This window comes from Emiliania huxleyi, assembly GCF_000372725.1.
Source record: "Emiliania huxleyi CCMP1516 unplaced genomic scaffold EMIHUscaffold_111, whole genome shotgun sequence".
In the NCBI taxonomy this organism is placed as follows: Eukaryota; Haptophyta; order Isochrysidales; family Noelaerhabdaceae; genus Emiliania; species Emiliania huxleyi.
The window spans coordinates 256,940-280,315 of record NW_005201732.1 but is presented as its reverse complement, the minus strand read 5'-3'; the positions used below and the strand labels follow the sequence as shown (position 1 = coordinate 280,315).

The window sequence follows — 23,376 nt, the reverse complement described above, 5'->3', positions numbered from 1 at the left end:
AAGGTGTTGGCGGCTCGAGCTTCTCGTTCTCCAGACCGAGCAGCAAAGTTTGTATCCCCGGAGGCAGCGCAGCACGGGCCATCGCAGCGCCTGCAGCGACTGACGACACGTTGTCGTCGGTGTGTGAGGTGAGATAAAGAAGGACGTGGTTGCCGTAGCGTTTGGTGTCGCAGCCCGAGTCGCAGAGGGCGCGCATGACGAACGTGAGCATGTCGTTTTCATCTGCGCTGCGTATGGCCAGCGCCGCGCGCCGCCAGCGGCACTGCGCCCAGAGACCAAGGCTTAGACCGACAGCGGTGGCCGCAGCAAGGGCTGCTGCCTGCATCGTCTCACCACGAGGCCGAAAGACCACGAGGCCGAAAAGGACCACGAGTCCGAAGCACCACGAGGCCGAACTAACCGCAGCGGGCAAGATACTAACACCCGCACTGTCCTTGAACGATATCGGTGTCGCACCGCTCCTACAGCGCTCACACAGCTGTGATCTGTGAAGATACTAACTCACACACACAAGAAGAGTCGTGATTTCTTGTTGGTTAATAAAAATCTCTCTCACACACACACTCCACGTCTCTAACCTGGTAGTCCTTAACCCACCTCTAACATCTCTCTAAGGAATTCCTTGTGCGTACTCCCTCTGATTGGAGCGGAGCTGAGGGCGGCAGCGCGCCCGAGGCCGCGTGTCACGCCCCAGCCTCCCCCCCCCCCCCACCCACCCACCCCACGACCTCCTCCCGATATGCCTCACTCGATGAGCGCCCCGCTGTCATGCTGCGGACGCCACTACGCCACGGCGCACTGCCGTCGCCACCGGTGGGCTACCGAGGTACCTCCCGTTGCTGTGCGCGGGCGTGCCACGCGCGCCCCGCGGTCATGCTGCAGGCGCCTCCATCGCCGTCCCGTGCACGCAACCCCCTCCCATACCACACATGGCCGCGGCACGAATGCTCACGAGAGCCACGCCCCACGCGAGCAGCGAGCGAGTCGCGAGCGAGCATTCGAGCGAGCTTCCCGCCTGCAGCTCGATCACGTCGAGGGGCGGCACGCCTCGATCACGCCTCCTCGCTCCGCCAACTTGACCATCGCTCAGCTCACCGACTTGACCATCGCTCAGCTCACCGACTTGACCATCGCTCAGCTCACCTGGTTGACCGCCTCGCGCACAATCTCGAAGAGGTCGGTGTTGCTGCCGGGCGCGCGCCCTCCGCGCAGCACCGAGTCGCGCACGGCGTCGGCCTCCCGGAAGATAGCCTCGAGTTCCAGTAGCGGCGAACCTTCTTTTCTACCAGGCTAGGATTGAGAGCAGCCTCGCTCTCAATCCTAGAAGCGCGAAGGATTGTGAGCAGCACTCCTCGCAATCGTAGCATCTCTGTGCGATTGTGAGCATCCACGCTCGCAATCCTACACGTCTTCTAGGACTAAGAGCAGCTCCGCTCACAAGGTGACTGGTGACGCTTACGACTACTACCAGCGCGCTCGCAATCCGAGCAAACTCTAGGGTTGCGAGCAGCTTGGCTCACAATCCTAGGAACATGCCTCTGATTGCGAGCAGTAGCGCTCGCAATCCTAGAACTTTCGCCGATTACGAGCGACACCGCCCACAATCCTATGACTTCTAGGATTGCGACCGCGGGTCCCCTCGCAATCGGTGCGATCACTGTTTGGATTGAGGAGACCCCCCCGGCGCGCTGAGCGCTCACTCACAAGCGTTCGCGGCTGGAGCGATTGGGAGCGCCCCCTGTGCGCCTGCTAGCAAACTAGCAGTCCTTGGATCTTTTTGGTACGATTGTGAGCACCGCCGCTCATAGTCCTACAAGATGTAGGATTGCGAGCGCTACTGCCTGAGCCCTGGCTGTCAGGCTGTCAGGTGCTGTCAGGTGATCTGTCGGGCTGTCGGGCAGCTGTCAGGCATTGTCAGGTGCCTCTGTCAGACCAGCTGTCGGGTGCTGTCAGTGCTGTCGGGTGCTGTCGGGTGCGTGTCTGACATCAGAGGGGATCTGTAGCTGTCGGGTGCTGTCGGAGCTGTCGGGTGTTGCTGTCAGACGCTGTCGGACCTGTCAGAGCTGTCAGGCTGCTGCTGCTGTCAGACGTTGGGCTGTTGCTGTCAGGTGCTGTCAGGTGGTGCTGTCGGGGTGCTGTCAGGCTCTGACACACACCAGCCACACTTATGACATTATCAAGAGGAGACCAGCAGGACTCTGCTGCACATACTCTAGTCTCTACTCTGCCTCCGGTCCCACCATCTTCTTCATGGTGGACGTCACCACATCTTCTTGTCTGCCGCACTGAGAGAATAGCAGAGAGGCAGGGGGGAGTGCTTCTTCAGGTACACCTTGCTGATGATCTGGTAGTTGCTGGTCCAGCGGAAGGCCTCCCCATCGTTGTCGCTCGTCAGCTTGTAGTACTTGCACGCTCTGTTCTGGTAGCGCGGGTCGTCTGGGGGGGTCCCGTCACCCTTCACCTCACGGTACCACCGGAGGATAAAGAGGCCCTTGGGGTCGTTGATGAAGACCCCGTTGCTGCGCTGACTCATCGAGAGCTGGCGCAGGTACTCTGCGCTCGAGCTGCCAGTGGCGCGGCGCGCGTCTACCGTGCCGTCGGCGACGGCCACCTGCTCGATGTTGCCAATGGCAAAGACCTTGGAGCTGTCCTCCATGGTGAAGAGCACCGCAACTGCGGAGAGAAAGAGAAGAGGGAGAGATGAGAATGCACGTCTTATGTGTGTGTGTGACAGGCGGCAAGGGCGTGGTCACCGTCATCATCATCCATGTAGAAGTCGAGCTCCTCATCCACATCCTCGCCTCGCTGCTGATGGGACTTGATGAGCCGCTTGACGTGGAAGCGGAGCTTGCGATCCTTTGACTCCTCCTGGAGCGAGTGATGACGCGAAGCAGAAAACACTCCCATGACAAAAACGAACAACGCACCAGGCGACTGCCTGAGAACGCGGGATCGAATCGTAGGAGGCACCTAGAGCAAAATTGAGCCCGCTCAGGTGAAAAAAATATAAGGGGCAAGCAGGTTTCGAACTGGCGACCTTCCGCTTGCGGAAAGGTATCCAGCAAGGAATCGGTGCGAGTGAAAGGGAGGTCGCCGTTCGAAACCTATATAGCATACCGGGGGAATTAGACACCACAGATACGCACACACCGACGCCCGAAGTGCCAAGAAGGACGTCATTAGTACGAAACCTCAGAAGGCCATGGGCGCCGAGAGAACATTCCCCCGAGAGGACAAAAAAAAAAGAAAAGAAGTCGACGCACCCCCTCCTTGCGCAGTGTCCCTCGCTATGTGTCGCCACTATCGGGGCACGCTATCCTGCGCAGGCAGGGCAAGCGGGGGCGGGGGGCACTCCCACAGACGTATGTATCTGTGGTGACTGTCTCCAGTCTCAGAGGGGGGCAAGAAGGTAAGAATATCTAATTTTGACTCCTCCTGGATGGAGACGTTGAAATCTGCCAGCAGCTTACGGATCTCCTCAAAAAACTCTGCGCTACTGCTGCCCTCCTCGCCGCCGGTTGGAGGCGCCACGAGCCACGTTGGCCCCCGTCCGCATCAGCTGGTTCAGCACGGCCTCGGCATCTGCAGCATCCTGTGCGCCCATGGCGGTCAGCTCGGCCGGCTCAGCATCGGGTGTGCCGTTTGGATCATCCTCCTTCTCTCCCGGCTCCTCCAGCAACGCGCCACCCTCGACATAGGTGTCAGCCAGAGGAAAGTGCAATCACGGCTGCTTGAAGAAGCCGGTCTGTGCACAGAGGTTGGCGCGGACTCCACAGAATCGAAGGCGCGGACCACATACACATGTCTTTGCATGTAATAGTTTTGCTATACCCTCATGGGACACAAGAAAGAGGCTGCACGGCCTGAGTACGGTCTGTGCTGCTGTCGGGCTGGTCGGGCTGTCGGGCTGTCAGCGCTGCTGTCAGGCCGCTGTGTGCTGTCGGGCTGTCGGGCAGCTGTCAGGCTGTCACGTTAGGGCCTGACAGCGACGGGACGCCTCTGATGTCAGGCTCTGCTGCCAGGCTGTCAGAGACGTGCTGTCAGACTGTCGGGCACTGTCAGGCGCTGTCCGGGGTTTGCTGTCAGGCTGTCAGACCACACAGGGCTCAGGCTACTGCTCGAATTCGGAGCGGCATCGTGCTAGGATTGTGAGCCAAGCTGCTCGCAATCCTAGACTTTGCTCGGATTGCGAGCGCGCTGGTAGTAGTCGTAAGCGTCACCAGTCATTGGGAGCGGAGCTGCTCTTAGTCCTAGAAGATGTAGGATTGCGAGGCGGCTTAGGGTACCCCTAGGGTTCTGAGGGCCGGATTTTTTTAAGACCTTTTAAGAAATGAGGAGGTTTGGGGGCTCAAATTGTCATTTAAGAGATTGCAGGCACGGGGGGTCCCTCTTTTAAGACCGTTTAAGAAAATCGGCCTCACCGGCACGCGTCGCTGCGTTCGGCGCCGTTTTCTCCAATACTGCCGTTATTAGGCACAAACCCGCCTCTGAAGACACATCTGTAAGTCTGGTGCACTGGCAGGAGCCATACTCGCATAGGGGACGCGTGCCAGCTGACTGTAGCCAGCTTCCCGGCCTCCGGCGTCTGTGGGGAGCCTCCCGGACCATCGACCTCGGGAGCTCTCCCGCAGCGTTTAAGCGTTTAAGACCGTTTAAGGAATCGGAGGCCCAGCAGCTCTTAAAACCGGCCTAGGCCGGTTTTAAGCCGTTTAAGCCGCAGGCGCCCCAGGGCCCACCCTTTTAAGCCTAGGGGTACCCTAAGCGAGGCGGCGTGGGGGTGCTCACAATCGCCGCACACCGCACAGCCACAGAGATGCTACGATTGCGAGCCGCGTCCGAGGAGTGCTGCTCACAATCCTTCGACTTCTAGGATTGAGAGCAATCCTAGCCTGGTAGAAAAGAAGGTTCACCGACAGTAGCCCATACTTCGCGCGCGCCGGCACACGAGCGAACGCTTCGTGCACCGGCGCCGGGACGCTGTCCGCTGTTCATGTGCATGCACATGTGGGAACGCTGCGCCACGTGGCCTCAAGACGTTGTAACTTTTCACTGCCCCCACCGTGCGCGCCTCACAGCCCGCAGTCGCGGCAGTCCCGCGGCTCCCAGGCCGAGGGGGTCGGGGCGGCGGCCGCGCGCTGCCGGCGAGCCCTCTGGTCAGCCGGCCGCCACGCTCAGGCGGTGCGTCGCGCGGCAGAGTCGCAGCGAGAGGGCCGGCGGCGGCGTGCCTCTGGACGGGTCGGCGTGGTGGCGCGCCGCGTGCGACTTCCGCCGCACGGTGAGCCAGCTCACCAGCCGGGCGCGCTCCTCCGCCTCCGCCACGGGCGAAGCGGCGGCGGCGGCGGCGCGGCGCGGCGGCAGCTGGAGCGCGAGCCTCGCGTGGGCGGTGTGCTGCCACGCGTGGCCGAGCGGCGGGCGGACCTACAGGAAGGCTCTGAGACGCTTCCCCGAAGGCTCAGCGAGTCTGCCTCGCGTGGCCGAGGCGGGCGGACGTTGCTTCCGGCGGGGGCCGCGTTGGTAACGAGGACGGAGAGCTGCCAGCGCGCCGCCAGCTGGCGGAGGAGCAGCTGCAGCCGCGCGAGCTGCGCGCCTGCGAGGGAGCGCGAGTCCTCCGCCGCCTCGGACAGCAGAGGCGCGAAGGCCGAGTCGACGATGAGCAGCTTGAGGCGGCGGTACCTGCGGACGCGTCGTGGGCGTGTGAGGAGGCGTGTCTGCGGGCGTGTCTGCGGCGGCGGCGGTGCGGGCAGGGTGGAGGCGCAGGTGTCGTTCGCAGGCGAGTGGAGACGGCGGCGAGGGCAGGAAGGGCCTCGGAAGGGTCTCGGAAGGGCCTCGGAAGGGTCTCGGAAGCGTCTCGGAAGGGTCTCGGAAGCGTCTCGGAAGTATCGCTGCACACCACGACCCTCCGTCGGTGCAGCTCGAGAGCTCCGCGACGAGCGACTCGAGCACGCAGAGCAGGCCTACAGGACGCCTCCGGCGAGCTCCAGGCGCCGGCTCCACGCCCAACGACTCGAGCACGCGCCGAGCACGCGCCGAGCACGTCCTGCGCCTCCGACACGACGCGCAGCCGCTCCCGCAGCCGCCGCTTGCCGAGCTGGCGCGGGTCGGCGGCTGCGGCCGCGGCGCCGCCGTCCGCGCCGGCGGCGGGCGTCGCCTCGGACAGCTCGAGCTGCACCAGCTGCAGCATCCGCTCCGCCGTGAAGGAGAGGGCCGTGTCGATGTACAGCACGTGCCAGTCCGAGGCGGCGAGCTGCCGCGCGCCGATCGCCATGCACGCCTGCGACTTGCCGCTGCCCGAGGCGCCGACGAGCTCGACCACCTCGCCGGTCTGAAGCCCGCCGCCCAGCGCCTCGTCCAGCGGCGCCATGCCCGTGGAGAGCAGCGCGCCGCGCCGGCACGCCTGCTCGACCGCCTCGGCCGCGTTGAGCGCCGCCTGCGCAAAGAGCGTGGACGCCACGCCCAGGCGGTAGCGGCGGCACTCGTCGGCGTCTGCGCGGGGTGGGACGCGCGCGCGGGGGGTTGAGAGGCTCTGGCCGGCCGGGCGCATCGGGCGCCGGCGTCCTCACATTCCGCCGAGGTGTGCGCATCGTCGCGGAGCAGGAGGCAGCCCTCGGCGGTCGCGCCGGCGGCAGGAGAGCCGGAGGGGAGGCTCGCCAGCTGCGCCAGCGGCTGCCGGCCAAGGCGGCTCAGCAAGCCGCTGCGGTCCTCAGAGCAGACAGCGAGGTCCATTCGTCCGAGCCAAAAAAAGCGGGAACACGGACTTGTATTCGGGAGGTTCGCCTCCAGCACTGGCGAGGGGGACCGCGCGCGCTCATCATATGAGTGGGCATTGAGTGCTGGGGGGGGGCGACAGGGGGGACGTGGCCCTGAGTGATGTGTACGCCCACTCAGGGTGTGTGGCAGCCCGCTGGCTGTGTGTCTTGTGAGCTTGTTTGTCTTTGTGTCGCTTCGAGCGTGTCATCATCTCGTCATCTCTGTCTGGGGGGAGGCGGGCCCCCTAGGGGGCACCCATGCGGGGGGAGATGGGGTCCCATGGCCATGATTTTTTGGCATTTTTCTTGCGCGATTTTCTGCTTGTTTCATGAGAATTTCGCGCATTGCGACCAACCATGGTCGATGCTATCACGCCTTGCGACAGCCTGTCGGCGCTGCTGACCGTGCCAAGCTGCACAATTGACCACCTGCATAGCTCGCGGCCTTAGTCTCCAGCATTCAGTGACGACCTGATCGTACGGCCAGTAGGAAGGTGTCCTTCCAGCGAGTGCACGCTTCTGACGCAATGCGCGTCACAAAATGCCTCGGATTGGCTGCTGGCACTCTCGAGGCTATGCCTACGCAGCCTCGCGCGCATGCGCAGTCAAGAGGGACCATGCACCTTCTCACGACAGCGCCGGAATCTCTCTCTTGGACCGGCAAACGTGGTGGTCTCGTGTCACCAATGTGGGACCAGTGCGGCATCGCGCCATCGACAGCTCTGAACTGCGCCTCACCACTGACGGGAAGGCCGCCAAGTGGGCCAGCACCGGTCGCACATTGTGGCAGCAGTCAGTAGTGCATGTCTGATAGCTAGAGCAGCAGCGTCAGGGTCGCAGGGTCGGATCGTGTCAAGCCTCTCGCCCGGCCGGCCGCGTGCAGACTTCGGCCTGTCTGCTGTCTGGAGTGATCTGTCGGCGGTCAGTACGACCGATCAGGTCGGAGTTTTCTGATGGTTGGAGGGTCTATCTGTATGTACTCCTCGAGATCTCTCCAAATCTGCCCTCTGTTAGACCGGGTTAGATCGGGAAGTCGGTGCTAGTAGAGACTAGTAGAGAGAGCCGGGGCCCCGTTTCCGCACTGCGCACGGACTGCTGCGCGGCGCACGGTGCCTCCGGGGGCCCCCGCCCCCCCCCCAGAGCTCGTCATCAACATATGTCTCGCGTCCACCCATACCGCGTTGGTGTCCAGTCCGAGCCTGGCGCTGTTCTTCTTCGCGCCTTTTTTCTATCATCTATCAATGATATCAAAGTGGGAGCAAGTGTGGCGGACGAGGTGGTCCCTCACTTCATTAGATACGAAGCTTTGACCACCCAAAGGGGTACACAGTGCAGCCATGTTTTACGGTGTTTGCGCCACTCCGTCGGCACACGACTCGGCAGCCGCTCTGGCAACCTCTCGCCGCCCGCCCAGGGCCTCGAGGTACTGACGCACCACTCGGCCGCTGACTGGCTCAAGCGCACCGGGCGACGCGAGCCGGTAGAGGCCCTCGCCGGACGTCCAGTACTTGCGCTCAAACAGAGTCAGCCCGTCCTCCGCCGCCGGCAGACTCGCGCGCGTGAGGCCGAGCGGCAGCTTGCGCGCCGCAGCCTGCGGGAGGCGCGGAGAGGCGGGTGGGTGCGGGGAGGCGGGTGGCGCGCGGAGAGGCGGGGCGTCGGCGGCGCGGCGCGCCTGTCGCACGTGCGGCGGGGCAGCAGGAGACGCCGCCACCGCCTGCTAGCCAGCCGGGGTGGGGGTGGGGTGTGTGGAGGGAGTTGCCGAGGGGGCGAGCCGGGAGGGAGGATGTGATCGCCTGCACGGCGGCGCGAAACTCGAGCAAGTAGGGCAGCCAGTTGGACCGCACCTTTTTTTTTGAGGCCCGCGGGAGTGCAGTTTGCGGCGGAGGGGTGCGTGGAGAGAGGCTGCCGGGCAGCGCACCTCTAGCGAGCCGCCGAGCGCCAGCAGGAGCGGGAGCGAGGCGTGAAAGTGCCACCGCCGGCCGCGCTGGCGCGGCTTCGGGTACGGGTTGGGGTAGAGCAGCAGGTGGTGGTCTGTGAGCCAAAAATCGCAGGATGAGACGGATGGGCGGAGGGCGGGAGGGCGGTCACAACTGCTGGAAGCGGCTGCCAACGCGACGGCCAGACATCTGCAGCATGCGCCACAGCGTCGCGAGCTCTGCTCGCAGCAGCAGCGCGTTGGGCGGGACGGCGTCCTTGCCTGTTTTGTGCGGCCCGAGTCGCCGGCCGAGCCGATCGCCAGACCGATCGACGCCGAGGACGAGCGACTGCGGGTGCGCCAGCGCCAGCGCTCGGGTGGATAAGCCGGTGCCGCAGCCCGAGTCGAGGATGAGCGGCCGCTCTCCGGCCGCGTCGAGCCACGCAGTGAGCTCGCCAAACGCATCGTGTGTATGTGGTGGCAGCGGCTGGCGCTCGAGGTATCGCTCGAGGGAGCACGCGTGCTGCACGGCGGATGGGCCAGCGAGCTCGTGCGGCTCGAGCGGGTATGCTGCGGCAAGGCTGCCAGCCGCGGGCGTCGGGCACGGCGGCGCGACGACTGGAGTGAAGAGCTGCGGGCTAGCGGCGAGGAGCATACGTCTCTCTGCACGAAGTCGGTGGTGGCTTCACACCCAGAACTTGGACGAACAGCGACGCCGACGCCGCCGTGGCATCGCGGCGCCGACGACCAGGCTCAGAGGATGACCCCGGGTAAGTGTTCCCGTGCCTCGACAATTGCCGCTGGTAGGCGCGCCGCGCCGAACCATGGCGGGCGCGCCGCGGCCGCGCGCAACCTTCGTCACAATGCCAACCGCGCGCGGCCGTCGACCGGCAAGCACACGCCTCGACTCGGACACAGTGTTCCGGGGGCAAGGGAGAGGGGCTGGCTCCTAGCCCGAGAGGAGAGCTTCCGAGACCCACTACAAGACCACTACTCTGTCCTGTCTCTCTCTCTCCGAGGACTAGGTCTCTCTGACTCTGTTTTGGTTCGAGGAAGAGGTTTCTCTGTTTTGGTTCGGTTCTGGGTGGGAGGGATCTGCTCGAGGAATTCTTGTTTGGGTTGCCTGTGAGCTGTGTTAATGAGTCGCTACTCCTCACCTGTCTGTGCCGTGCATGTCGGCTCGTGTGTGAGACGGAGAGACTTGATTTGTACTCGAGTAACTCTTCCGTATAAGCTAGAAAGAAATCAAACAAACTTTTTTGTTTTTTCTCGACTTTTTTGAAATTCTTCTTGCGCGGAGCACTTGGAGTGCAGTCATCAACCTCACAGGGGCACTTGGAGCACTTGGAGTGCTCTTGGTAACCTCACATTCCCCAAGCCGGGTTATTCTTCCGATTGCTGTGCCTTTTGTGGTGCTAGTTTGTGCCAGAAAGAAAGAAAACAGACAACCCAAGGGAGGGATGGGAGGACGGCGCGCCGCCACCACACAGGGATTTTAAGGAGAGGTGTGTGGCGCGCTAGCCGTCGCCCACCCTAGGGAGTCTGCCTCTTCCTATCTCTCTTCGCAGTCTCTCGCCGATTCTCGCTGCAATCTTCATGCCACCTCGCGGTCGTCCCACTCTCGTCGTTCTCTCCCTTGTCATTTCCAGTAGTTTGTGCCAGTCTGCTGCGGGGCCCCTCGTAGAATTCTTCCGATTGCCGCCCCCGACGCGCGTGTGGTCGCTTGCCTTTTGTATATCATGGAAGAGCAGCTCTACGAGGTCTGCGTCCCAGCGGGCGTGGCGCCTGGCCAGGCGTTTCAGGTTCAGATTGGCGGAGCGCTTATGGCGGTGCAGTGCCCTCCGGATGTTCGGCCGGGAGAGACGATCCAGGCTACAACCGTAAGAGGCAGCGTCGCGCACTGCACCGTGGCACAGCAATACCTCGCCCGCATAGGTCGTCGTGCCGCTGATGTCGCCGGGCGCAGCGGTGGAGGGTGTTCCGGTTTCGCCGGGGGTGGGTGCGCAGGATCCGCCGGTGGTCTCGATGGGTGTCGGTGTGCCAGGCCAGCCAGTGGGGCTGCACGGGCCGCAGGTCCGTCTGGTCGAGGTGGAGGAGATCTCGCCGGCGGGCTGGTGAGTGCCGGCTGCGCTGGATGGCGACGGGTGGTCTGCAAAGCTCACCCGCCCCGCGCCTGGCTGCTAGGTTCTGCCTCATCGTCGGGTGCTTTGCGTGCCCGGGCTTCAACCTGCTTGGCCTCTGCATGCGCGAGAGGAGACTCGTCCCCGTGTCCGAGATGCACGGTGGTTGGTCGTGATGAGCCGCTGGGAGGGGCCGGTCAGTCGGTCGGGGCCGCAGATGTACAGACAGAAGACACCGCACGTCGATCCTGCTCCCGTGGCGGTTCTGCCGCGGTTCTCACTATCACAGTGTGGAGGGTGCATGCGGGTGTGACAACTTGGTGAGAAGCGGGTGTGACAACTTGGCGAGAACATAAAAAACACGCGTCGTCACTGACAGGCAGGGGCAGCTCGCTTGCTCGCAGTCGCACAGGGGGGCCGCGGACACCCAATAAGCAATTAAATGATATGATTTATGCCAAGGCCGAGGCGCCGCGCCCGCCTCCTTTTTCGAGAGCGGGTCCGCGCGAGCCCAAGCCCAGCGAGCCGGACGGCACCCTGTGCAAATGCACAGCAAGTGAGCAGCCGGGCCGGTAAGCGGCCCCGCGCCGCCCGCGCAGCGCAGAAAAAACGGGGGCAATGCGGGCGTGGCGCCAGCGCCGCCAGCGCCAACTCTCAGCCCGCAGAGCCTGAGCGCCCCCCCCAACCAGCGGCCACGCGCCGGCGCTCCCAGCAAACCTCCCCGAGGCGTCGGCGCACCGCCGCCGCCACCGCTGCTCGCTCACATAGGCGGCTTGAGCGAGTAGCGGCCGCTGCGCAGCTGCGAGAGGGTCACCTTGAGCTTGGCGCCATCGCTCGCCTGCGGGCAAAGGTGGGGGGAGGGGGCGGTGAGGCGGGCGCCGCCGCACGGCGCGGACCTCGCAGGCGCCGCGCGCCCGCAGCGTCGTCTCGACCGCATTCATCGCCGAAATGGTCCACTCGTCCTCCAGCCGCTGCGAGGACGCGGAGGCGGACGTGTCAGCCGACGTGTCAGCCGACGTGTCAGCGGGCGCGGCGGCGCGAGCAGAGGGTGCACGCAGAGACGCGGACGCCATCCAGAGGCGCATGATGGGTGGGAAGCGTCTTGAAGCGTCTAGGAACGTCTCGGAGAGCGTCTCGGGAGCGTCTCGCCACCTGCCCGTGCTGATAGACGAGGACGGCGCCGTTTCGCTCAAAGCTGTGCCCGTGGCAATGCAGCTGCAGCCGGCTCCGGTCGTACCACACCTCGTTGCCGCCGTGCGCGTCCCCGCTCGCCATCGCGGCGCTGCGCACTGTGTAGTGGTCCACATTCTGCAAGGCAGAAGGGCCGCGGGTGAGTCGAGGGCGGCGGGTTGGCGCGCGAGGCGTGGCGCGGCCGGCCGGGCGGCGGCGGCGCGCCCTCAAGATCTCCTCGATGTCGGCCTTGCACTCTTCGGGCTTGAGCATGTAGTTCACGCTCGGCCCGGGCGCCGCCTAGCGGGCAAGCGCGGCGAGAGTGAGGGAAACGGCGGGCGAGGGCGGCGAGTGAGCGCGGCAGCAAGGGAGGGGCGAGCGGCAACGAGAGCGCAACAGCAAGCGAGGGCAGCGGCGACGGACGCAGGGCAGTGAGCGGCGGCGGGGCAGAGGGTGCAGGGAGGAGAGAGGCAGCGGGAAGCAGCGGCCGGGAGGGCGGCGGCGAGGAGTGCACACCACCTTGGCGCGCTTGGCGTCGCCCTCCCCCCCCTTGGCGTCGCCCTTGGCGGGGTCCGCCGGGCGCCGGCCGTGCTTGAAGCCGACCTGCCTCGCCATCGCGCGCTGCTTCTGCTCCAGCGAGTCGATTAGCCGGCTCTGAAAGAACTCGAGCTGTGCCTGCGCAGCGCGGGAGCACGCGGGTTGGGTCAGCAGATGCGGAGCGGGGGCGCAGGTGATGGCACGCGCGGCCGGTCGCGCGCGCGGGCGAGAAGGGCGGCGGGCGGCGGGCGGCGGCGGCGGCGGCGGCGGCGGCGACGCGAGGCGTGGTGCACCTTGTACTCATCATCGACCTGCTTCTTGTCGCACTCGAATAGCGCGAGCACGTTCTTCGTCTGCGCATTCTTCAGCGCCTCCGCCTGCGTAATCTGCTGCTGCATCGTCGCCTTGTGGCTCGCCAACTCCGCCACCAGCGCCGGGTGGGTGCCTGCAGAGGGCGCAGTGCGAGGAGGCTCAGTGCAGACAGAGGAGGTGGCGGCGAGTTTTGCGGCCGACCGCACCGTTGGTGATGGACTCAATCTCAGCCTTCCAGCCTGAGCTAGATGCGCCTTCGTCCGCGTCGGCGTCGCCCACCCGTGCCTCGTCTCCAGGGTTGCCGCGGCGAACCGAATAGCGCAGCGACATGCCGGGCTCGAGCGAAGATGGGTGTAAAAATAAGAGCCAAATGGTTCTCGGGCGGCGAAAATCGTTTTCTGCTCACGGCGCCTCGCAAAGGAATCACGTTGCGCAGCGGAGAGACGAAGAGGACCGCCGCAAGCAAGCGGCGTGGCGTGGGTCGGTTGTGCATCCCTCCGGGGGCCCCTCTGCGCCGGGGAGGCGTTGTTGGAGGCTAGGACGCAAGCGTCCGTCGCCCTTTTCAAACTCGGGGCCCACTCACTCCGCTAGTCCGCTACGCTCCGACCCGAATTTGGTTGGAGGGCCTGTCCCCGCGGAGAGCGACGCGACAGAGGAAGAAGCGACAAGGGAGAGCACGACGAGAAGGGGGCGACCGCGAGGTGGCACGAAGGTCGCAGCGAGAATCGGAGAGAGACTACTGGTACTGCGAAGAGAGAGGGGAAGAGACAGCAGGAGAGAGAACGACGAGAGTGAGAAGAATGCGAGGTGGCATGAAGGTCGCTGCAAGAATTGGTGATAAACTGCGGAGAGAGATAGGAAGTGGTAGACGCCCGAGGGTGGGCGACGGCTAACACCACACTTCTCCCCTAAAATCCCTGTGTGGTGGCGGCGTACCGTCCTCCCATCCCTCCCTTGGGTTGCCTGTTTTCTTTCTTTCTTTAGAGAGATAGGAAGAGGCGGACGCCCAAGGGTGGGCGACGGCTAGCGCATCACACCCCTCTCCTTAAATCCCTGTGTGGTGGCGGCGTGCCGTCCTCCCATCCCTCCCTTGGGTTGTCTGTTTTGCTACCTGAAAAGAAAAACACCTTGGAGCGTTGAGACTCCGTGCCCGTTCTGTGGCCTTGTTCCAGACGCTTCCCCTTGCTACGTCGTCTGCGACTCTCAACGCGCCACCAAAAATGTCTGCCGGCGAGGAGGTCGAGACGTTCGCCTTTCAGGCTGAGATCAACCAGCTGATGAGTCTCATCATCAACACCTTCTACTCAAACAAGGAGATCTTCCTCCGCGAGCTCATCTCCAACTCGTCCGACGCGCTCGACAAGATCCGCCACCAGGCGCGCACGCCGCAGCCGCCCACCCCGCCCCAACCCATCCCGCGGGCGGCAGCCCTGTCACCCTTCCCTCGCCTTCTCTACGCCGCCACCGGCACTGCCGCCTCGCCCTTCCCCTCTCAAGCACCAATGCGTCTCGAGCAATGCGTGCCACGCGCCGTGGCGCAGCCCCTTCTGCCTCCCCCGCTCACAGCACGCCCCGCCCGCCCCGCAGTCGCTCACCGACAAGTCGGTCCTCGATGGCAACCCGGAGCTCTACATCCGCCTCGTGCCCGACAAGTCCAACAACTCGCTCACCATCATCGACTCTGGCGTCGGCATGACCAAGGCCGAGATGATCACCAACCTGGGCACCATCGCGCAGTCGGGCACCAAGGCCTTCATGGAGGCCATGTCGGCGGGCGCCGACATCAACATGATTGGCCAATTCGGCGTCGGCTTCTACTCCTCCTACCTCGTCGCCGACCGCGTCGTCGTGACGTCCAAGCACAACGACGACGAGCAGCACGTGTGGGAGTCTGCGGCGGGCGGCTCGTTCACGGTGCGCAAGGACGCGGACGGCGAGGCGCTCGGCCGCGGCACGAAGATCATGTGCTACCTCAAGGAGGACCAGCTCGAGTACCTCGAGGAGCGCCGCCTCAAGGACCTCGTCAAGAAGCACTCCGAGTTCATCAACTACCCGATCTCGCTGTGGACCGAGAAGACGGTGGACAAGGAGGTGGACGACGACGAGGACGAGGAGGAGGACGAGAAGAAGGAGGAGGACGGCGACGAGCCCAAGATCGAGGAGGTCGACGAGGAGGCGGAGAAGAAGGAGAAGAAGAAGAAGAAGGTCAAGGAGGTGACGCACGAGTGGGACCTGATGAACAAGCAGAAGCCCATCTGGACGCGCAAGCCCGAGGAGGTGACCAAGGAGGAGTACGGCGCCTTCTACAAGGCGCTCTCCAACGACTGGGAGGAGCACCTCGCCGTCAAGCACTTCTCCGTCGAGGGCCAGCTCGAGTTCACCTCGATCCTCTTCGTGCCCAAGCGCGCGCCGTTCGACCTGTTTGAGCCCAAGAAGAAGAACTCGGGCCACATCAAGCTGTACGTGCGCCGCGTCTTCATCATGGACAACTGCGAGGACCTGATCCCCGAGTGGCTCACCTTTGTCAAGGGCGTGGTCGACTCGGAGGACCTGCCGCTCAACATCTCGCGCGAGACGCTGCAGCAGAACAAGATCCTCAAGGCGCCGCGCCCCACGCGCCTCCGAGACGCGCCCGCCCTCTCTCTCTGACGCTCGCCTCGCCCCCCTCGCCTCGCAGGTCATCAAGAAGAACATCGTCAAGAAGGCGATCGAGCTCTTCGGCGAGATCCAAGAGAACACCGAGGACTTCAAGAAGTTTTACGAGCAGTTCTCCAAGAACGTCAAGCTCGGCATCCACGAGGACTCTGGCAACCGCGCCAAGCTCGCCGAGCTGCTCATGTACCACTCGACCAAGTCGGGCGACGAGATGACGTCGCTCAAGGACTACGTCTCCCGCATGCCCGAGTCGCAGAAGGACGTCTACTACATCACCGGCGAGACCAAGAAGGCGGTCGAGACGTCTCCCTTCATCGAGCGCTGCAAGAAGCGCAACTACGAGGTGCTCTACATGACGGACCCGATCGACGAGTACTGCGTGCAGCAGCTCAAGGAGTACGACGGCAAGAAGCTCGTCTCGGTGACCAAGGAGGGCCTCAAGTTTGAGGAGACCGAGGAGGAGAAGAAGGCGTGGGAGGAGCTCACCGCCGACTTCGAGCCGCTCTGCAAGCTGATGAAGGAGATCCTCGGCGACAAGGTCGAGAAGGTTGTCATGTCGGAGCGCGTCACCGAGTCGCCCTGCGTGCTGGTGACGGGCGAGTACGGCTGGACCGCCAACATGGAGCGCATCATGCGCGCGCAGGCGCTGCGCGACTCGTCGATGTCTTCGTACATGGCCTCGAAGAAGACGATGGAGATCAACCCAAAGCACTCGATCATGAAGGAGCTCAAGGCCAAGTCGGCCGCCGACAAGGGCGACAAGACGGTCAAGGACCTGGTCCACCTGCTCTTCGAGACGTCGCTCCTGACCTCGGGCTTCTCGCTCGACGAGCCCGCCACCTTTGCCGGCCGCATCCACCGCATGATCAAGCTCGGCCTCTCCATCGAGGACGACGACGAGGCGGACGACGTCGAGGAGCTGCCGCCGCTCGAGGAGGACGGCGACGAGGGCTCCAAGATGGAGGAGGTGGATTGAGCACGCGGTCGGGGCACAGCTTGCGTGCCGCTCCCGCCTAGAGATCGCTCTCCGCGGGATCGCGCATGTGTGCGAAACTGCCAAGGGCCGGCCGCGTCGGCGCGTGTGCGACCGGGACCGAGCGGCTGAGCCTCAGGCCTCAGCGCGGGAGGGTTGGCTGCCTGTGTCCCTCTGATGTAGTGCGCTTGTATTTTTGAGAATTTGACTCATTCGCTACGTTGAACCCCACACACCAATGATCATGCTGCTCGCTACCGACGTACTCCTACTCGTGACACTGAAGTCTGAACGTCCGGGGCTGGGCAAAGGCCAAAGAGCGGTGTGCGAAACGCGGTCGGAGCTGGCGATCGCTGGCGTCGACTGGCGCGGCCCGTGCGACTAGTGCCGCCCGCCGCGCCCCCCGGCCAAACGTGTTATCTCGCCGCCGCAGCGAGTCGGTCGATCTCAGCGTCGGCCGCGCCGGCGCCGGGCAGCTCGAGCGCACGCGTGCGCCAGGCCGCCGAGTCTGCGCCGCGCGAGAGCTTGTCGCAAGCGAGGCTCGCCTTGTACGCGGCCTGAGATCGGGTGGCGGTCTCCACAGTGAGAAGGTGGAGGAGCGTGTGCGCCGCATCCCCACCGCTCTCGACCGCTCTCCAATCGTCTCCCCTTCCCTCTCGGCCACTCTCCACCTTCTTGCTCGGCTTGCGCTCCCAAGCCCGCTCGTAGTAGTCGAGCGCCTGATGTAAGAGAACACACGGCTCGGCTGTAGCACAATCTCGTGCACTGCACTCCGGCGCCTCGTGGGCGTGCACGAGCTCGAGATGAGGTCTCGAGTGCTCGCCAGAATACCAAGATGCGCGGTCCGCATCTAGAGTCTCGAGCGCGCCTCTGCGTACGTCGACTCGGGCGCCTGCCCAAACAGCAGCTTCGCGGCGTTCGCCTCGACCCAACCGATGCCAGCCACCTGCGGGGTCCGAGTGGGGTCCGAGTGGGTGCCCACTTTGGGAGAGGGTATCCGGGCACCGACGTGCGACACGCCAAGGGCTGCAGGGAAGTAGAGGACCCGTCGGCCCACCCTCTCTCTCTCTCCTGGCCCGCAGCGGCCGAGCGCACCTTGAAGCACCACTCGCCGAGCGCGAGCTGGACGGACCCGTCCGCCGGCCGCATCTCCGCCGCCGTCTGCAGCGCGTCGCGGATGCGAAACGAGTTGGCCACCTTCTCCTTAGTCGGCAGGTAGGTGCCGAGAGCGCCGAGCAAGATTCCAACCCACTGCGCCGGTCAGGGGCAGCAGTCAGAGGCGGCGGTGCTGGGCGTTGGAGGGCGGAGGAGGGCGGCGGCGAGGGCGGCGGCGAAGCTGTTGTGGCGAAGCTGCTGGCATCTCGCCACAACTGTTGACACGATCTCGGCGCCACTCGCATCTCGGCGAATCTCGGCGACGTCCCGTCTCGGCGCCTTGTGGCAGAGGGCGCTCTCAGCGTCGCCCTCCTCGGCGCGGGCGAGGGCCGCCTCCGCCACCGCCAGGCCTGCGCGGAGCAGCGCCTCCTTGCGGCCCTTGTCCGCCTGCGGCCGGCGGCGGGGTCGCGGCTGGCGTCGGGGTGGTGTGCATATAGCCACTGCCCTCTCACGTCTCAGACCTCTGGCAACGAGTCGGCTAGGTCGTGGTGAGCACGGGCAAAGCGCCACGCCAGATGGAGCTCGGCGGCGTCGTCGCGCGCGGCCAGGTGCTCGTACAGCGTCTCGTAGCTCTTCGAGGTGTGGAGCTCGTCAAGAGCCTCCACTGAGCCGGGTGCTGGCGCAGTAGGTGGCGGCGGCGGCGGCGACAGAGGCGGCGGAGGTGGTAGCGGCGGTGGCGGCGACAACGTTGGTGGTGGTGGCGGCGGCGGCGGCGGTGGCGGTGGTGGCGGCGAGGAGATGGGAACGGCAACTACTGTCGGAGGAGGAGGCACAGCGATGGCAGTCGGCGCCGCATGGTTTGAGGTGACGGGCCCACGGAAGAACTTGCGGATGGCTGCTCGCTTCCTCCCGTTCTTGAGTAGGATAGGACAGTGACGGCCCGTTGTGAGTGGGTAATACTGGTAGGAAAGGCTCGTCGACGTCGTCGCTGCTGGTAGCCGCATGCTGAGCTCAGGCCGCGGAGAGTCGAGGAGACTGCCGAAAGTCAACAAAAGAATTTGATCGCCAAAGAATTTGCGGAGCCGAATTTACAAAACTCCCTCGCACGACCAGGTGTGGAGGCATCACACCCGCTCTCCTTAAAATCCCTGTGTGGTGGCGGCGTGCCGTCCTCCCATCCCTCCCTGGTTGCGTGTTTTCTTTCTTTTCTTGCGCCTCGTTCGAGTTGCTCGTTCGTGGATGGATGGAGAGTGCTCCTCCCTCCCTTGCTGTGTATTCTTTCTTTCTTGAAAGAACTGGGGAGCGAATAAAAAGAATCCAAAATCTTTCGTCCGTTCCGGTCCCGTGTCGGTTACAATCCACCTTTCCGTCGGCGGTCTTGCCGCGTGTGCCAGACACATGGCGGTGCTGCCCCGCTCCACGCCTCCGTCCGACCCGCTCGTCGCGGGCGTGGCCTTTGACGGGCTAGAGAATGACTTGGTGGACGGTGGATTCGTCGGCGAGGGCTCTGAGGAGGAGGAGGAAGTCTTGACGGAGCACGCCGGTCCGGGCGGCTCCTCCTCCTTTGAGGCCGTCCTGCTGCAGCTGGAGCAGGCGCCCATTCGCCAACCACGCCAACACGTCCAGTTCCAGAGCTCACAGACCAGTGCCAGCATGTCTCTCTGGTTGCCAGGTGATGATGGAGCCTCATTTTGAGGAGGAGGTTGGCGGCTTCCTCTCAGCACACTGTGATGAATTTGAGGAGGGAGAGAACAAGCTGGAGTACACCGCCATCTTTGAGAGGTGCGCGTTGTGGCGATGAAGCACAGACACCGCCTCTCACACGAGAGATATCGGCCCGCACCACCGTTTGGGGGAGGGTTTGCGATCACTCGCACCGTCCGTCACCAGGTACGTGGCGGTTCTCGAGGCGCACATCGAGAAGGCCCTCGCCGCGCGGGTCGTCGGCCTCGACTTCTCAGCCTTCTGTGCCGAGCTGCTGGAGCGGGGCCCATCGGCACTCGGCGAGCAGCTCAATCTCGATGTCCTGGGCTCCTTTGGCTTTGAGGGCTTCAAGGTGAGCCCGGCTTGCCCTTTGCACTTGGTGGGTGGTGTGCGGGGCTCCCGAGACGTAGAGAGACGCGGAGGTGTCCCAACATTAGCGCGTGGACACGGTTATCGTGCCCTTGATTCGCCTCAGGAGCTGATGCTGGCGGAGAAGCGCGGCCGTCAGTGCTGCGGCGGCCTCGTCGGTGCTCCGCTGCCGCTCCACGCCGACGAGCAGGAGGACGGCGAAGCGATCCCAGACCTAAACTTGCACATCACCCCGGTCCCCTCGCTGTGGCGGCATGCGCAGCAGCCCTCGGGGATATAGGGTGTGCGCGTTTGTCGAAGAGGACGGGTAGTCTGGACGGCCGTATTTACGCCGGTGCGTGGATCGCCGGTAGAAGCCGTACCGCGTACGTTTGAGTGGGGAAGCCCGGAAAGTCTTGTGTTTCTCCGTGACTCCGTCGCCTTTAACGGATAGCATTATACTTCACAGCACGTTGGGAGATGTTTTTGCCCCAACCCTCGCACGCCTGCACACACGACTCTCGTGTTCCGGTGCCTGCCAACCCTGCTAACGTGTGCGCCTTCGCGCCCCGGCTTCCGCGCCCCCCTGACTCCTCATGCGCCCGCCGCGGCCCTGCCCGCCTTCTTCGCCGCCGCTTCCTCGGCGCGCTGCTCCTTGAGCATCCTCAGCCGCGCCTCCCGCGGGTCCTCCACCTGCCGGCGGGCACACAGTGTGATGCGCACTACACTTTGCGCGTGGCGTGCGTACAGCTAACCGCTGAATACAGTGGGTGCAGCGTGGATACGATGGCGCATAGTCGAGTACAGTCTCCGGCAGCGGGCCAGCACAGGGCTACCCATCCCGCATCTAGAGCAGCCGCCTTGAGATCGCCCGCCTCGATCGCCCGCATCCGCGCCTCCTGCTTCTCCTTGCGCGCCGCGATCGCCGCAAAGAGCGCCGACTGCGGGTCCGAGCCCTCGCCCGCGCCGGCGCCAGACCTCGAACTAGACGGTGGCGGCGGTGGCGGCCGCGGCGGCGGCGGCGGCGCTCGCGGCGGCGGCGGCGGCCCCCCAGAGGGCGGTGGCGGCGGCGGAAGTGCGGAGGGCGGCTCGGCCGGCTGCTCCTTGCGCCACGGGAGCATCGAGGCCGGCGGCTCGCACAGCGCGCGCACCTCCTGCTCCGACGGGACCGTCTGCCCGAGCTTGACCTGCAGCGGGGGCCAACCCGATTAATGATGACTGAAGCGTTAACGATTGGACCTGCAGCAGAGCCTGCAACCTCCTCTGGCAGCCTCGTCCGAGCGTCATCGCCCCTCTCTCGCCTCCATCTCGACTCGCTCCCGGCTAAATCTCGCGACCTGCAGCATCTTGAGAAAGTCCTCCGCGTGCGCCGGCATGCCCGGCCGACCGAGCACGTGCACAAGGCAGCGCATCTCCTGCGGGCGGGCGGGGCGTGGAGGGCAAGGCGTGAGGTGGGGCGGGACAGGGTAGAGCTCACGCGACCAGCTCCGGCCGGGACGGCACCCTCCGGCCCGGGTGGAGAGGGGTGGCGGTCCGCGAGGCGGTGTGTGTGTGTGTGTGTGTGTGTGAGGGGGGGGGGGGGGGGGCTCTCCTGCGGACGGAGGCCGGAGCAGCCCATGTTTCGCCACGCGTACGGAGACAGCTTGCGCAGCTCCTCCGCGTCTGAGACGAGCAGCCCCAGCTCCGGCTTGCGCTTGAAGCGGCGCACCTCGGACACCTCGCCCTCGCCGCCCGCCAGCGTCTGCCAGAGCCAGCCGAGCGCCCCGTGCACCTTCGCATTGGCCGAGGCGAGGGCGGACGCCTATCGGAAGGCTCACGGAAGGCTCACGGAAGGCTCCTGGAAAGCTCCGGGGCGGCGCGGGCGGACGCCTTCGCCATCGCCTGGCGCATCGTCGCCTGCTTCCGCTCGCGATCCTCCTCCTGCTGCAGCTTGCGCCTCTGCTGCGCCTCGAACGCCTGGATGCGCAGCCGGCGCGGCTGGTCGATGAGCTCGCCCAGCTTAATAGTCATCATCTCGGCAAAGCCGAGCGTCGCGTCGTCCGGATCGTTGCTGATGCCGAGCCGCGCGAAGACCTCGTCCGAGGCCTCCTCGACGTAGATCTGCATGAAGCTGCCGTACAGCTCCTGCAGCTGCTCGTCCGCCAGCTGGACGAGGGCGCCTGCGGACATGTGTCACAGACATGTCACGGACGTGTCGCGGACGTGTCGCGTCGTGCCGTGGCGGGCGTGTGAGGCGGCAACGCGAGAGCCGAGATTCTCCGAGATCAGCGGAGATTGACAGCACGGCGTGGGACGCAAGGGCGGCATGGCAGTGGCGGGAGGTGTCGCGGCGTGGGAGTGCCACACGCCATTGTACTCGTCGAACAGCTTCTGGTCGAAGCGCCCCTCGGAGCGCATCGTCAGCACGCCGCGCAGCTTGCCTACAGCCGAGGTACATCCGAGATGCAACCCGACGCACACCCGAGGTGCAGCGCGGCGCGCAGCTTGCCGAGGAAGTGCTGCAGCGCCTTCTCGTCCTCGTCCTCCTCGACCTCCACGCCGCCGGTGACCTTGAGGTTCATGTTCTCGTTCCGCAGTGCCTCCTTCTCGCGCATGAGCGCCTCCTGCGCCGCCTTCATCGCCTCGAGCTGCCCGGGAGAGGGGCGCGAGAGGGTGAGGCCAGAGGCGGCGTGAGGGAGAGAGAGTGAGGGAGCGGGCACGGAAGAAGCGGCGGCAGGGGACGAGCCGAACGGGACAATCGTCTTGAGTGGTCTGAGAAGCAGCGGCTAGGGCATCTCGGACGTGTCTCGGCTCCACCTGTCGCTTCATCTCCTCCAGCTCGTTCTGCGCCTGGCTGCGCGGCGTCATCGGAGCCGAAGACGCGGGGGCGGCGGCGGCAGCAGGCGGCGGCGCCGGGGCGGGAGCGGGCGGTGGCGGCGGTGCGACAGGCGCTGGTGCGGCCGGTGCGGGAGCGGGCGGCGGCGGCGGTGGTGCGGGAGCTGGGGACTGCGCCGGCGAGGGCGGGCCGTTCCCCCGCGGCGTCTGGCCGGAGCCGCGCGGGGTGAGCGCCTCGACCTCCGCCTTGAGGTCGGAGGGGGACGCGTTTGTGCCTCCGAGCTCCTGCCGCCGCTCGAGCGAGAGCACGGGCACTGACGCGGCGACGAGCTGCGGGGGGAGGGCGGGGGAGCGTGAGGCGGGAGCGGCCGGGCAGCGAAGCCGAGGGCGTCGATGGCAGTAGAGGCAGCTAGCGGCTGGAGGGCCCCTAAGCGCTTTGGAAGGCAGTGGCCCGGGAGGGGACGGTTCTCGGGAAGTCGCCTGCAGCGGCGAGATGCCAACGGCCTCCTCCTCCTCCTCCTCCTCCTCCTCCTCCTCGGATGACTCCTCGCTCGGCGCTGCAGGTGCGCTGTGCCCGAGAAGCGCCATGAGCTCGTCGTGATCGACAACGTCCGCCGCCCGCCCCTCCGCCCCCCCCTCCGCCTCGCCCGCCGCCTCGCCCGCCGCTGCCCCAGTAGCGGCGGCGTCCGCCTCGGAGGCAGCCTCGCTCTGCTGACTCGCGGAGGCGGTGGCGGCCACGGGCGGCGCGACGGCTGCCTCCTCCTCCTCCTCCTCCTCCTCCTCCTCGCTCGGCGCCGCAGGTGCGCCGTGCCCGAGCAGCGCCATGAGCTGATCATGGTCGACAACGTCTGCCGCCGGCGCACCCTTTGGCGACGGCGGCAGCGGAGAGGCTGGCGCGACAGGCTGCACTGGCGCGGGGTCCGGGACCGCCACAGGGGCGGCCCCCCCCGCGGGAGCGTTCAGCTCCGACACTGGCTGGTGATGGTA

General features: G+C 65.3%; 8 protein-coding genes across 8 annotated transcripts; 3 read left to right on the top strand and 5 right to left on the bottom strand.

The window, feature by feature from the left end:
- Nucleotides 1–5,154: 5,154 nt before the first annotated feature.
- On the bottom strand, nucleotides 5,155–6,723 carry EMIHUDRAFT_223738 (hypothetical protein; the record flags this gene model as incomplete). Its single annotated transcript, XM_005791610.1, has 6 exons — nucleotides 5,155–5,304; nucleotides 5,490–5,673; nucleotides 5,891–5,954; nucleotides 6,013–6,079; nucleotides 6,170–6,483; nucleotides 6,561–6,723. 6 exons carry the CDS (start codon nucleotides 6,721–6,723, stop codon nucleotides 5,155–5,157), a joined length of 942 nt encoding a protein of 313 aa, XP_005791667.1.
- A 1,365-nt stretch (nucleotides 6,724–8,088) lies between these two features.
- Nucleotides 8,089–9,316, bottom strand: EMIHUDRAFT_223737 (hypothetical protein; the record flags this gene model as incomplete). The annotated part of the gene is made up of 3 exons (XM_005791609.1): nucleotides 8,089–8,280; nucleotides 8,665–8,777; nucleotides 8,863–9,316. The coding sequence occupies 3 exons, from the start codon at nucleotides 9,314–9,316 to the stop codon at nucleotides 8,089–8,091; spliced, it is 759 nt and encodes a 252-aa protein (XP_005791666.1).
- A 1,084-nt stretch (nucleotides 9,317–10,400) lies between these two features.
- On the top strand, nucleotides 10,401–10,957 carry EMIHUDRAFT_223736 (hypothetical protein; the record flags this gene model as incomplete). Its single annotated transcript, XM_005791608.1, has 3 exons — nucleotides 10,401–10,508; nucleotides 10,597–10,775; nucleotides 10,846–10,957. The coding sequence occupies 3 exons, from the start codon at nucleotides 10,401–10,403 to the stop codon at nucleotides 10,955–10,957; spliced, it is 399 nt and encodes a 132-aa protein (XP_005791665.1).
- Nucleotides 10,958–11,233: 276 nt separating this feature from the next.
- On the bottom strand, nucleotides 11,234–13,130 carry EMIHUDRAFT_223735 (hypothetical protein; the record flags this gene model as incomplete). The annotated part of the gene is made up of 7 exons (XM_005791607.1): nucleotides 11,234–11,318; nucleotides 11,546–11,619; nucleotides 11,678–11,752; nucleotides 11,934–12,089; nucleotides 12,471–12,626; nucleotides 12,782–12,933; nucleotides 13,007–13,130. 7 exons carry the CDS (start codon nucleotides 13,128–13,130, stop codon nucleotides 11,234–11,236), a joined length of 822 nt encoding a protein of 273 aa, XP_005791664.1.
- Nucleotides 13,131–14,037: 907 nt separating this feature from the next.
- EMIHUDRAFT_439906 (hypothetical protein) lies at nucleotides 14,038–16,438 on the top strand. The gene is made up of 3 exons (XM_005791606.1): nucleotides 14,038–14,176; nucleotides 14,388–15,401; nucleotides 15,478–16,438. The coding sequence occupies exons 1-3, from the start codon at nucleotides 14,078–14,080 to the stop codon at nucleotides 16,429–16,431; spliced, it is 2,067 nt and encodes a 688-aa protein (XP_005791663.1). The 5' UTR covers nucleotides 14,038–14,077; the 3' UTR covers nucleotides 16,432–16,438.
- Nucleotides 16,439–16,844: 406 nt separating this feature from the next.
- EMIHUDRAFT_223733 (hypothetical protein) lies at nucleotides 16,845–18,527 on the bottom strand (the record flags this gene model as incomplete). The annotated part of the gene is made up of 8 exons (XM_005791605.1): nucleotides 16,845–16,985; nucleotides 17,100–17,147; nucleotides 17,183–17,207; nucleotides 17,307–17,374; nucleotides 17,524–17,679; nucleotides 17,848–17,970; nucleotides 18,045–18,182; nucleotides 18,357–18,527. 8 exons carry the CDS (start codon nucleotides 18,525–18,527, stop codon nucleotides 16,845–16,847), a joined length of 870 nt encoding a protein of 289 aa, XP_005791662.1.
- Nucleotides 18,528–18,921: 394 nt separating this feature from the next.
- EMIHUDRAFT_223732 (hypothetical protein) lies at nucleotides 18,922–19,876 on the top strand (the record flags this gene model as incomplete). Its single annotated transcript, XM_005791604.1, has 4 exons — nucleotides 18,922–19,143; nucleotides 19,220–19,305; nucleotides 19,414–19,579; nucleotides 19,703–19,876. 4 exons carry the CDS (start codon nucleotides 18,922–18,924, stop codon nucleotides 19,874–19,876), a joined length of 648 nt encoding a protein of 215 aa, XP_005791661.1.
- Nucleotides 19,877–20,005: 129 nt separating this feature from the next.
- On the bottom strand, nucleotides 20,006–23,113 carry EMIHUDRAFT_439904 (hypothetical protein). The gene is made up of 9 exons (XM_005791603.1): nucleotides 22,870–23,113; nucleotides 22,372–22,719; nucleotides 22,064–22,202; nucleotides 21,924–21,995; nucleotides 21,445–21,734; nucleotides 21,167–21,376; nucleotides 20,913–20,990; nucleotides 20,436–20,762; nucleotides 20,006–20,268 (listed from the first exon to the last, which is right to left on the bottom strand). The coding sequence occupies exons 1-9, from the start codon at nucleotides 22,975–22,977 to the stop codon at nucleotides 20,170–20,172; spliced, it is 1,671 nt and encodes a 556-aa protein (XP_005791660.1). The 5' UTR covers nucleotides 22,978–23,113; the 3' UTR covers nucleotides 20,006–20,169.
- Between the last annotated feature and the right edge of the window lie 263 nt (nucleotides 23,114–23,376).

Excerpts from the sequence above, each read along its gene's own strand:
- EMIHUDRAFT_439904 (XM_005791603.1), bottom strand. The coding sequence starts at position 22,977 with ATGGCGCTTCTCGGGCACAGCGCACCTGCAGCGCCGAGCGAGGAGTCA. Across the intron at positions 20,763-20,912 it reads ACTTTCTCAAGATGCTGCAG|GTCAAGCTCGGGCAGACGGT; the intron begins GTCGCGAGATTT and ends CCCCCGCTGCAG. Across the intron at positions 20,269-20,435 it reads TCGAGGCGGGCGATCTCAAG|GTGGAGGACCCGCGGGAGGC; the intron begins GCGGCTGCTCTA and ends GCCCGCCGGCAG.
- EMIHUDRAFT_439906 (XM_005791606.1), top strand. The coding sequence starts at position 14,078 with ATGAGTCTCATCATCAACACCTTCTACTCAAACAAGGAGATCTTCCTC. Across the intron at positions 14,177-14,387 it reads TCGACAAGATCCGCCACCAG|TCGCTCACCGACAAGTCGGT; the intron begins GCGCGCACGCCG and ends CCCGCCCCGCAG. Across the intron at positions 15,402-15,477 it reads AGCAGAACAAGATCCTCAAG|GTCATCAAGAAGAACATCGT; the intron begins GCGCCGCGCCCC and ends CTCGCCTCGCAG.